Genomic DNA, 13,209 nt, shown 5'->3' on the forward strand with positions numbered 1-13,209 from the left:
TGTATTGTCCATAATAGTTATTCATTTCAGCTACTCTACTAGAAATCGCAAGTACCAACTGCCTTGCTAAAAGCAGGATCAAATGAATTCTCCTAAATTCAAATGAGGCAAAGTCATCTGATCAACGTTAAACAAATGATGAAAGACATTTAAAAGATGATTATTTAAACTTTTGTGATGGTCTAGGGAGTGTTGCTATTATCCATTCTTTGAATAAGCAGAAGTAATAAGGGTGGCTGGTAACAGGTACATTGCTTTGTGACATAACAATGCATTTTATGTGCTAAGAAAGAATGATGCAAAACTCACAGTCAAGTACAAGTTGGTAAAAACTGTGAATTAAAAAAAATTTCCTGTGGGCCTCATTGAATTAGTCAAGTGGGGGATTTGCAATTTCTCTGATATTTTTGCAAATGTGTTTATTCTAGAATTCATAGTGCCTAATATGACTTGAAACATTTAAGTGAATGCAAACCATCCTTCACTTATAATGAGAGAATTTTAAAAGATACCAGTCTTGGGAACATTCAATGCTTAGTGTAGAGTTGATCAACTGCTTTCTCCACAAAATAATCTCAATATATATATTTTTTCAATAAATCTCAATAAAGTTTCATAAACTGGAGTTGACAGTAATAAACTGGGTCTTCTACACTAACTGCATGGTTATTAATGCCTACAGAGTTTATATGGGTGAGAATCATGAACTGGAAAAGCTGGAAAACCAGTTCAGACTCATTGTGTTGTGCAGATACATGATGCAGTCACATATAAATCAGAAAGAGGAGACCCTTATAGTCCCTATAGTTAAATGACACATTCTTTATGCAAACTTTTGTGGATGACTAACTGAACTACCTATACAGCTCTCAAAGTCTGTTCTTCAGATTTTGTTACTGTGTACAAGGTGAAATTTTATCTGCAGCTACATCTCACAAGAGAACATGAATGTATTTCTATGTCTTTATAGGAAGAAATATCCTTAATTTAATGCAACTAGAACTCCAGTAATAATAATTATGCTTATTATCAACTTCACTTACACAGCAATATTCATCTAAGATTAAGTGCTTTAAATAGGTGGAAAAGCATCGTTTTCCATTCCTAAATTCAAGGCTTCTCACAATTTTGTTCAGCCAGCTTTGACCAGATGGAGAGCCTCTTTGTCATGGTAGGCACTTTTGGTAGAATTTTTACTAAAGAGCTAAATAGCCTTTAAAATCAGATCTTATACTGGTCACACCAATTAGTGAACTCTTCTGAACTCTTCTGAAGACTGGAACAGCATTGTTTTTAGATCAGAAGACTTGAAATGGCTTCTTCAGTGCTCTCAGACTAAGGCATTAGCAAGGAGATGCATCTCACTGGAAGGTTTTTCATACAGTTCCCTGAAAATCTTGTCTGTGTGAAGACAGTAGGAGTTGCCCAGAATGACCACGGGGAAATAGCTAATCTAATTATATAGTCAATCTATTTCATGAAGGAGCTTATTAAGTAGAACATAACCATTGTCACAAGCTCACTGTCCTAATGCCTCCATTCAATGATCAGAGGTTTTGGAAATTGAATTTTTGATAAGGAAAAGTATGCAGTTTCCTCAGTTCAAGTTGACTTGTCCCATCAAAGTTGGTACAGATGGCAAAAATACTACCTGGCTTTGTTTGAGGTAGTCTTGGGGAGCAAACAAAACCTGATGCTCAGTTTGTGTTGGCTTACTCCTTAGTTCCATTTCCAGGTTAGGATGAGCAGCTCTTGCAGGCAGCTTCACTGTTAGACTCATCAGCGCTTTCTGGCTGAACTCCATGCTGGTGTAGTCACTCAAGAGTGGTACCGTAATGGAAATGATTCCTTCTTTTTCACTTGTTACTGTTTTTTCAGGGATTCCTTTGTGTCTTATATTTATGTTTATGTTATTGCTACGTTCTTCTGACTGACAAGTGTCACACTTGCTGACTTCTACACCATCTGTAAAGTGCTCTAGCTTCAAGGGAACCTTTGCCTCATGCTCTACAACATAAAGGCTGGTAGTATCATTGTCTGTCAGGGCCTGAAGCAGTGACTTTGAAATGGGTTTCCAATTTGTCTGCAAGGCAAAAGGAGAAAGTATAATTTCAATATAATACCTTTGCAAAGTGCAATTGGCTATTTACTGAAATAAATAGCAGAAGAATAAAGCTAAGAGATAGCCTGGTCCTGCCTATATAATATGGCTAACTGTTCTATCTCATCTACATTGGTTTTATAAACATGAGTGAGAATATTTATTTCCTTAATCCTGGTCTCTAAATTGGAGAGATATATATTTGATGGGTGGACTATTCAGTGGATAAAGAATTGGCTTGAAGGTCGTGTCCAAATGGAGACCGGTGGCAAGTGATACACTGGAGGTGTCTGTCAGGGGTCTGTCCTTGGACCAGTACTGTTTAATATCTTCATCAACAACATAGACAGTGGGATAGAGTGCATCCTCAGCAAATTTACAGATGACACTAAGCTGAGTGGTGCAGTTGATATAAGGAAGGGATGGCGTCCAAAGGGACCTGGACAGGCTTGAGAATTGGGCTCACATGAACCTAATGAGGTTCAACAACTCTAAATGCAGGGTGCTGCATCTGGACTGGGGTAACCCTGGATACAGACTGGGAGAAGAACTCATTGAGAGCAGCCCTGCAGAGAAGGAACTGGGGGTTCTGGTGGATGAAAAGCTTGGCATGAGTTGAGAGTGTGACCTTGTAGCCCAGAAGGCCAACTGTATCCTGAGCTGCATCAACAGAGGAGTGGCCAGCAGGTGGAGGGAGGGGATTGTGCCCCTCTGCTCTGCCCTTTTTAGGCCCCACCTGCAGTGCTGCATCCAACTGTGGGGCCCCCAGCACAGGAAGGATGTGGGGCTGTTAGAGCAGGTCCAGAGGAGGGACGTGAAGTTGGTGAGAGGACTGGAGCACCTTTCCTATGAAAAAAGGCTGAGAGAGCTGGGAATGTTCAGCCTACAGAAGAGAAGGCTCCGGGATGACCTCACTGCAGCCTTTCAATACTTAAAGGGCTCTTATATAAAGGATGGAGAAGGACTCTTTACATGGGTAGATGATGACAAGACAAGGGGGAATGGTTTTAAACTAAAAGAGGGAATATTTAGATTAGAGGTTAGGAAGAAATTTTGCACTCAGAGAGTGGTTAGGCACTGGCACAGGTTGCCCGGAGAGGTTGTGGATGCCCCATCACTGGAGGTGTTCAAGGCCAGGTTAGATGAGGCCCTGAGCAACATAGTGGGTGGTGTCCCTGCCTACGGCAGGGGGGTTGGAGCTAGATGATCTCTGGGGTCCCTTCCAACCCAAGCCATTTTGTGATTCTATGATTAATATTTAGGCAAAGCTTTTCTTGCTTTTCTGTATGCTAGGGAGAAAATGCAGTGATGATAAAACGTAGGTTTCAGGATGTGCAGTTCTGACACACAGCTTTCAAAAAGTTTTACCAATGTGCTACTACAAAAAGGCAGCAGCTTAAACAGCAGCCAAATCAACTTTTGATGTAAGCCTCAGCATACAGTTTGCTACTCATCTTAATGCCATGCTGCAATCTAAGTATACCTCAGGTTACAAGCTTTTGCAAATTCTGGATTGTTAAATGGAGAACCATTTGTAATGCCAAGCATCTTTGTTTTCCACTTAGATTGTTTTTCTGCACTTTCCCACCCTTGCTTTAATATTTTTAAAATTATGGCCAGGTTGGTATGTTTTCTGACATACATGTTAGCCTCTGCTTTTGTTTTTAACTCATCAGTTGCCTTAAACTTGTTCAAACTCTTATAGTTCTTTTGCAATATATAAATAGGGATGTATTTTTTATTTACTTTCTTCCTATAATTTCTGTTCTGACCTGGAAAATGAGTGCACTGTTCTTTGAAGTCTCAGCAATCCTGCATAAAATATAAGTATTTTTTTCTAACTGGCACTTGTAATGGGATGAGCAGACCCCCTCTGCATGGTCAGCATTTGTCTTGTTTTGAATAAAGACCTGTGTGATATGTACCTTTACTATCATCATATTAATTATGAACAGCATCTCTAATGCTATACCTAACAAATCTAAAATAAGCTCTGTGTGAGTTTTTGTCTTTTTTAATCATGGGTAAGAAGAAAAAGCATCAGTTATAGACTTTCCATCTCCCAGGACCAATATGGGCTGACAGGGTAGGACAAAGGCCTGTACCCACCTCTGATATCCTGAGTAGTTATAATACCAAAGCACATTCTGTGCCAGCCTTTGCATGCATACAGGATTCTTCTTGACTCCGGCTGCCTTGGTCTCATGTCCTCAAATTACAACCGAGGCCCCTTTCATCTGTTACAACACAGCACTATGCCCTCACCGTGCCTGCAGTCTCACTAATGTGTACAAGAGTGTTTGCAGCTCCTACTAGAAAACAGACTGTTTCTACACAATTAAATGTGAAAAACAAAAAGGACAGATTTCAATTTTTTGTTGTTGTTGTTATACAAAGTAAGAAAGCAATGCGGATCTGCAACTAACCTTTTGATTACCAGCAGCCTGTCAGCACCTTCTTAAATTTCCTAGCTAATGGTTTCATTCTGGTGTCCTATATTTGGACTGTGTCTGGCTGTAGATACCTTCCAGCTCCTGGCCTGATCTTAAATTGTGCTCTTGCCTTTTTCCATATGAATATGTAACATCAAACTCTCCAGACCCTGACTTCAGCTTAGCTTGACACTGGCATATGTTTCCTGTTATCAGTTTAATGCTTGAGAACAAGGAATTGATGCAATTCTACCTATACCTATCAGGACCCACAGAGAAATGTGTATTTCACTTGTTTGTTTATGGAGGCTAGTTTTTCTCTGCCATGCCTTTGTCCTTAATAAATAGACGTCTGCTTGCTAAAGCTCACATTGTTTTCTTGAGAAACTAGATCTAGAAGAGTGAAACTAAGTTCAGGTCTGCCATGAAAGTCAAAATGATATTAAAAGGAAAGCGGTACAGGTTCCTGTCCTAAATATATGATGTTTGGCAGTCTGAGACTTGGGAGATAAACTGAGGTGTCGTAAAACATAGAACTGAAACACTTCTTATTTAAAAAGGAGGAGGTAAGCAGAGGAAGATAGAAGGAAGGGCATTAATAGGCAAAAATGGTTAACATGGTTTCTAGCTAACTTCCAGGCACTTTGTCAGTTCTGAAATTCAGGCAGCCTTACTAAAACACATGGGAAATCATTGGGTAGGGCAAGATTTGAACATGCTACTGAACTATGGTGCCTCTTGACTAATCGATGTCTCCTCAGAGAGCTACCAGCTGACAAGCCAGAGCCCTGGATTGCTCCAGAAGCACGTAAAGACTGAAGGGTGAAGACTGGATTCCAGAAAATACCTTATACATTACCTCCTGTGACACTTGTGGAATTAGGCCACAATGTGTTACTTACTCTCTGTTTTGAGTGATGTGCTCAATTATCAGTTCCAGTTGTTGAAAAGTGAATGGATTTGAGAACTGAACATCTCCCTTCACATTATCATTCCCCCAATTCAACTTTTTCTTATTCTTCTAACAACCATACCTTTAAGTATGCTCTATTATATTTTCAAATAAATCTGAGAACCTTTATTAAACTAAAAGTATCTTTCTGAATAACTCCCAGTGTCCTGTATTTCTAATGTTACCCTAGTTTCCCAACTGTTGAATTTAGACATTTATTAGGATGAAGTGTGAAAAGAATAACTAGTGTTAGTGATTAATAAATCAGAAAGATCTCTCTTGTGCATTTTTTCACACCATTAGAATAGTACTTGCCATATCTTGTATTGCACTGCTGTTTCTTGGATTTGGTACGCTGGGCCAGCATGATATTTTCAGCCTGTAAATAAATATTTTAAGTTTACTGTCAGGTTAATTGACTTGCATTTCCTATACATTTAAATTAACTGCAATTCCTACCTACATTTCATTGGTATTTTCATGACCATTAAACAAAGATGTTCTACAATGATTATTAACCACAATGCCAACTAAGAAATGAAGGCCAAGCTTGTTAGTCTGCATTGAACTGCTCAATTGGTGAAGTAAATACCACCCAACAAACAAACAAACAAAAGCAAAAACAAAACAAACAAAAATACATGTTTCTAGCTTTCATGCAGTGATCCTGCTGTTCTGGAGGAGGCTGTCCCTGGGACCTGCATACTGGGGCGGGGATGGCAATGTGGCTCCTGCTCTTCCTTCACAGTCTGAGTTGAGCTATTCTTTTGGGACAGATTACAGTGTCTCACCATTTCATCTGATACAAGCATAAACATACCTCTACTAAACTGTTTCTGCCATAGCTGTAGATGAAGGGATAATCCACAACAACAACATGCTGCAAAAAAAACGTTTGTTTCAGAGCTTTAGACCCCTGAACATAGCAGGGTTCAGAATGGAGCTGTTAAAATTGGGTTCAGCTGGCTGCTTGTCCATAGTCCTCTGCTTAGAGGGTTGGACTTTCCAGCTCCTTCCTTGAATCCAGGGGCTCAGAAACAAAAATACTTGCAGCATGCTGCCAGGCTCTTCAGTCTCCCATGGCTGTATGTGGGGGTATGTGCAGGGGAGGCCATGGGGCTGCTCCCCCTGTCCTGCTGCTGAGAGATTGGGTGAGAAGAAGCTGCCTTTCATCTTCCACACCAGAGGCATGAAGCAAGGGCCGCTTGTGAAGGAGTGTCTGGAAGGCAGTGATGCTGGGCAGCCATGGTAGGAGCCAGGGCAAGGCCCAGCTGGCTACCTCAGCACTGATCAGGCTGAGGTAAGGGGATTTGTCCTCCCTGCCCCTTTCTGAGAGGACAGGTCACAATGGCAGTGTGCTCATCACTCCTGCCACCCTGGGGTACTGGAGAGCATTGCTCAGCGTTTTCCAGCTGAGCTTCTGCCTGCCAGCAGCTGCTGTCAGCTGCACCATGGGTGGGAGCTTTGGGCAATGACTCATATCCATACAAAAAAAAATAAATTAAAAAAATCAACACATCTGTGAGAGACTGCATGAGGTTATCTAGGCCATCATCCTGCCTCTGTGCTGACTTCAGTGTTGTCTGCTCTTAGAGTCAAATCTAGACTTTATTAGAGGTCAGGTACTATGTCTTTGTTGAGGTGAAGCTTGCTGTGAAGCCCGAGGCAGTAGATTTATCTGATCTCTTCTCTGATCCTATGAATATGGGTTTTTGTGTAGCTGGTTAGTCCCTTCTTAACAGCTTCAAATTCAGCATCTGAGGTTGGTGCTTTTTAAAGGGAGAAAAAAGGCCGTGGCATTCTAGGATATCATAATAGTGATATGAATGGTTGTATGCAAATAGGCTTCTGAGTAAAGGAGCATTAAAACCAATTACTATGTAAGACATTTTTCTTTCAGTGTTAGTGTATACACCTAATATTGCACCTGCACCTCATATTAATTTGAGGGCAAGAAGACAACTTCCCTTGTCCATATCTTGTAGGTGCCCTTAATACTCTTTCCTCTTCCTACTCATCTATTCGTTTCTCCTTCCCATTATGGTTTATGTGCATAATTTGTACAGTTAACATCTAAATGGGCTTGCAGGAAAATGCTCAGATGGCAACATCAGTTTCAGTATGCTGGTGGAATTTACCTTTGTATTTCAATGGAAAACATATGATCATCATTTAGGAATTAGAGTAAAATAATGAAATGCACTCTTTTTATTTCCTTATACATAGCCTAATTTCTACTGCGAGAAATGATCCATGCTCTTTTCAAGAGTGTTTGAGACAGGAAGTAGTCAGGTAACTCTATCAAAAGTAAAATATTATAGGTTTTTGACAAAGTATTTTAATCAGCTTGTTACTGGTTTGTAAATACACTCATTGTGTAAATGAGTAGGGTGGTCTTTTTGTCTTGTGCTTTTGAATTGAGTTGCTTGCAATGACAAAAAAAGCCCAGTGCTATGAAACAGGGTTAAGTAAAAAGGAGGTACTGCTAATAGCATAATTCAGTGTTCACTTCTTACCTCTTAAACACCAGAGAACAAATCACATGTGCAAAAAACAAAACAAACACCATGCTGAAGAAAATGCCAATCATAAGACCTTCAAATTCTCCTTTATCTGATGGGAAACAACAGAAAGATTGAATCAAACTTATGGTATCAAGTATGGAGAGGCATTATTGCCTTCACTAGAGAAATACTTCAAACATATGTGAAATTTAGCACGTGTTCTGGGATTCCTGTAACTGAAATTTAGTTTAAACAAAATATGGGATTTTTCAGACTGAGGCTTCCAAGTTTTTATTTTTTACAGATCTTGATATATGCCAAGCTCTTAAATACACAATTCAAAGATAAATCCTGTATAATAAAAGAAGTATGCCTACTTCCCATGTAAGTGAACTCTGGCTTGTTTAACAGGTCAGGCCTCTGCTGCAGGTCTGACTTAGTAGGAAACTATTTGATTGAAATTGACATTTAATGTTTCAGGATTATTATTATTATTATTTTTTTGTGGTCAAACTCCACCTGGTCATGCTAATAGTAACATTTATTTACTTAGTAGATGACATGCTTCACCCATTTGGAATATTAAAATAATTTTATCCTCAGTCAGACATTTGTCAGGCTTCACTGTGAACCTACATCTACCATTGCTCATGTTAACAGATCTGCTTATTTTATAGATCTCTCCACCAGCCACCCCAAGACAAAAGTTTCAAAATAAGATCAGGAAACTGTGGTCAGTGCATGGTTCTGTTGCTGATACTGACAAACTATATTTGCAAAATGACTGTTTGCTTTTTCTTTTCCCATATACTCTCCAGCAAAAACCTCTCTTTTAAAATTGAACAGCTACTTAATTTTGCTTAAAAAAAAGGTATTTGAAAAGTTACAAATTGCTTTGTTGCTGAAAAGGACTTTTATGACCAAGAAACCTGAGATTAAAAAACCTGTGAAATACTGGGGAGAGGTGGAAATAGTAAATGTAATCTTTAAATTCATTGTAATTACTTAAATTTTTATAATATTGCATTAAATTAACTCTGAAAGTTTTATCTAAATATATGTTCAATAGCATGGATGGAATAGAAGTACTGCAGATAAGCTCCAGTGGAAACACTTTGATTTATTGTGTTGTCAGGAGAAAGGATTTATGTGGGGAAGAAAATGCTGATTTCAAAGAAGGTTTTTAATTTCTTCCCTGTTTCTTTCTTTATCACACTTTTGACTCTTCAGTTGTTTGTATTAAATGAAGGGGGTATAAATACAAAAATGCTGTAATAGTAAGAAACCATTAGAATCTCTGAATACCTCAAGGTACTTTTCCTGTGACAGGTATCATTTTAGCCTGCTTTTTTGTTATGGTTTTGGGCTTTTCTTGTAGAAAGCTTTACTCGAGTGAAGCTGTGGTCAAAATTAAAAAGGGTCTACTGCAGTGTTAGATTGTCTAATTGATAAGGTGTTAAAAATATTTGAGAGTTTATGTTTTAGCTAACCCCAAAGTTACTCAAAAACACCTAGTCCTACAATCCAAATCATTTATGAAAACATTGAAAAGAACTGGCCCTAAAATGTAGCCTTGGGGGACCCCACTAGTGACTAGCTGATAGCTTGATATAGCCCCATTTACCATGACCCTTTGAGCCCTACCCATCAGCCAATTTTTCACCCATCATATGATGTTTTTATCTAGCTGTATGCTGGACATTTTGTTCAGTAGGATCCTATGAGAAACTGTATCAAAAGCTTTAATGGAATCCAAAAAGATCACATCAGCTGGTTTCCCCTGATAACTACATGGGTGATCTTATCATAAAAGGAAATTAAATTTGTTAAGCAGGACCTACCCCTCATGAGCCCATGTTGGCTGTGACCTACGACTGCATTGTCCCCCAGGTGCACTTCAGTAACTCCCAGAAAAATCTTATCCATAATTTTACCAGGTACTGATGTGAGACTGACGGACCTATAGTTACCAGGCCTGGTAAAAGTAAAAAAGTACTTTAGTTATTAGAAAACAAAAGATCTTATAAACTGTCACCTGTAGTAGGAAAGAGGGACTTTTTAATTGTTAATGGCTCAGAGGGCTAACTGGAAATCAGCTCTATGGAGTTGCTCTGGATTTTGCCAAGAACAAAGACTACTGAACTTAACTAGTCACAGACAGAATATTTAAACTGGTGAAATCTGTGATGGGAGTCAAAAGTAAATAATGTTCTGTGAATAGTTTACATAAAAAAGGGCAGAAAATGTTTCAGAGATGAGAAACTCTAGCTAAGTCTTCTCTGCATGTTAGGTAAAGAAATATAAGAGTTACATAATATATAGTACCGTATTTTAGAGTACTGAAAGGTTGTGAAAGAGTCGGCAGTCCTTCTCCAGCATTAGTGAATCCTGAAATCTGTACGCGGTAGATGGTCTCTCCCTTAAGTCCAGTAAGACGGTAACTTGTGGTAGAAGAGTTGACACTAGCAGCTGAAAACACAATAGAGATTAGGGTGTGAGGCAATTAGGTGGTCTCTGTTGGCTGAGTCTGTAACAGTGCAGTTGACACGGAAATAGGCAACATTTTTATGCTCTGATCCATATCTGGAGCTGGCCTCTCTATGCAGGTTTTCTTTGGATGATTATAGGAGGTTATTATTCTCCAAAATAACTGCATGCATTTTGATTCCAGGTATAAAAAGACTGATTTTCTAACACACCAGGATGCCTACGTGACATGTGCAGTAGACTGTGTATAATAGGCAATAGGCCTGATTTGCTGAACAGTGGTTTTCGTGAATACTCCTGACTCTAACAGTTGAAATAAGGACAGGTTCTCATAGCAGTAAGGGAATAATGTGTGTGTTAAGTCCTGTCTTTGATCATGGAAAGAGAAAAGCACCTGAACTACCTGTAAATAATGACTGAACAAGATTTACAAGACTAGACCTTTGCTTTACTCTCACTACTCTAATCAGTAGTTATTCACTTTGATCAATATCAGTGCTACTTAGTTTCTGTACAGAAAAATGGCCGTGTATTCTAGGTCTTTTAGCTCAAACTTTCTTTCCAGATGGAGCAGTTTCCTCCAGTTAGAATTATTTAACAGACCAGTGCAGTAGAATACCTTTAACATGGCTGAATTTTGTTTTCAGGTTTGCTACTGAGAATTTGAGATCTTCATAGCAGTAGAGATGGTGCTGTAGCCTACAAGTTTCCCCAAATTCTCCAGTAAAATTATTTTTCCTTTCTGGAAAACATGGCAATCTGTTGTTGGGTCAGTATTTTATTGACTGATTTGGAGAGAGGAAAGAAATGAAGCTCAGTCCTGGACACTCCCTTCTGTCTCCTCTTCTACTCTCTGATAGGTACGTGGGGAGGAATAGAGGTCCCTGAAGTCACTGTCAAGTCCCCTGCTAACTTAGGGGACCAGGGCTGCATTCTTGAAGCGTTTTTTACTTCTTATGGTTCTCTAAAGGCATATGCCACCATGAATTACAGAACCCTTGTTTTTCTCCTTTGTCAGGCCCTAGGTCCTGTCTTCTATTTGTCTTTCATAACATCTTTAATTTTATTTGAAAGTTAATATGTGCAAAGTTAATGCATTATTATTTACCACAAGAAGACTTCTCACTGCAAACCAGAAGAAAAATGTTTATCAAAATAGATACTTTATTTATTTATTTATTTATTTATTTTTTAACTTAAGACTTTGAAAACCTTGGAAGTTAAACAAAAAAGCTATAATTAAAAAAAATATTTCTAAAAATTAAATTAATAACCAGGTATTTCAAACCAGGTAAGAAATACAAAATACTTTCACTATTAATTGAATTCTTTAAAGAAATATGGACAGATTGAAACCTGGCTAAGTTGCAATGAAATATAAAAGTATTGTAACTGAAATCATAATACCTCAATTACTGAAAGTATGCATATTCTTTTTCAGTGTCACTGAAGAATTCTATTGTATTCTTAGAACTGTAAGTTTTAAGGCAACTTTTCTTATCAATATTTAATGTGGTCCTAGGAATACCTAGAATTTTCTTGATATCATCTAAAGCATTAAAACTCTAACAAGGACCTGATTTTTGAAAGCACTCAGTTCCAGGGAAATCTAATTCAGCAGTGCATTGTAAAAGCACTATCACAGTGCAATACTGTATGAATGTAATGTCTCTGTATGAAACTTTTTTTGTCATGGCTCTGATTTACTCCCTTGTTCTGAGCAATGAACACTTACCCAGCCACTTTTTCCCTGATGAATCTGTGTAGCTGATTCTGTATCCCTGGAGAAAACCCAAACAGTCTTCGGCTGCTATTTCAGTCCACTTCAGAAGTGCAGAATGCTTTGTGATATTCAGAATTGTCACATTAGTGGGGCCTGCCCTAGGAACTTAAAATTCAGAAAATAAATTAAGTTCTGCATTAGTAGTAGCAATGCCCAAGTACATAGAAAATATGCCTGACTCATTACAAACATTTTTACTCCAGCAGTCACAGCTGTATTCATTTCAAGTTGCAATAGAAGACATCATGGAATTTGAACTGGAAAATCTGACTTTTGCCACAGTTAAACTTGAGCTACAAGGAGTAGTAACTCAGGGACCCTCTTACAGTTATTTTGGTAATGTCATGTGTAATAATATCATTTCTATGGATCTGTCAGTAAGAAACAGCATTCAGGTCATTCACTGCCAGTGCATAGCCACTTAGGACCAAAGGCAATGCTAACTGGAGAATGCTGTTAAGTCACCTGGAAACAAAACATTGTGTAGAACTTTTTTTATTTTTATTTTTTCTTTTCTGCAGATAGGAAATAAAAAGAAATATAAGGGATGAGGTTATATAAAAGGGAGGAATACCTCCTTCAACTGAGTAAAAGTGGGTCACTCCAAAAGTCTTTTCATGTCTTGTGAAATTTTCACACTGACACACATCAGATGCATGTACCATTACTTTGTACAACTTACGTGGCTGAAAATTGTCTGGAAAACAAATAAACATATATCAGGTTTTATTGAAAGTTATAAATAAAAAAAAAGGAGTAAGGACAACAAGTTTATATCTTTTCTATACAGCTCTTACTTTCTGAGCCTAAAACCATAGTATAAATTTACAGTGCATTACACCAAGCACAACGTATATGCATTGTTTCTTGTTTCCTCTAAACCCTTAAATTAAAAAAACAAAACAAAAAAAAAAAAAAAAAACAACACTATTTCAAAAGCAGAACAAGAT

General features: G+C 38.2%; 1 protein-coding gene across 2 annotated transcripts in view; it reads right to left on the reverse strand.

Annotated features, from left to right (window-relative positions):
• Positions 1-501: 501 nt before the first annotated feature.
• Positions 502-13,209, reverse strand: part of LOC118155703 (interleukin-6 receptor subunit beta-like) — a 35,369-nt gene continuing 22,661 nt past the window's right edge. Inside the window, exons 8-13 of one of the 2 annotated variants that reach the window (XM_035309104.1) lie at positions 12,834-12,956; positions 12,212-12,364; positions 10,315-10,458; positions 8,002-8,098; positions 5,801-5,864; positions 502-2,083 (exon numbers count right to left, since the gene is read on the reverse strand). In XM_035309104.1, the coding sequence (XP_035164995.1) occupies positions 1,598-2,083; positions 5,801-5,864; positions 8,002-8,098; positions 10,315-10,458; positions 12,212-12,364; positions 12,834-12,956 (1,067 nt within the window). In that variant the 3' untranslated portion in view covers positions 502-1,597. Of the gene's footprint in view, positions 2,084-5,776; positions 5,865-8,001; positions 8,099-10,314; positions 10,459-12,211; positions 12,365-12,833; positions 12,957-13,209 lie in introns of those variants that run through there. The other variant, XM_035309105.1, reaches the window with a different exon arrangement.

Source organism: Oxyura jamaicensis, chromosome Z, assembly GCF_011077185.1.
Source record: "Oxyura jamaicensis isolate SHBP4307 breed ruddy duck chromosome Z, BPBGC_Ojam_1.0, whole genome shotgun sequence".
In the NCBI taxonomy this organism is placed as follows: domain Eukaryota; kingdom Metazoa; phylum Chordata; class Aves; order Anseriformes; family Anatidae; genus Oxyura; species Oxyura jamaicensis.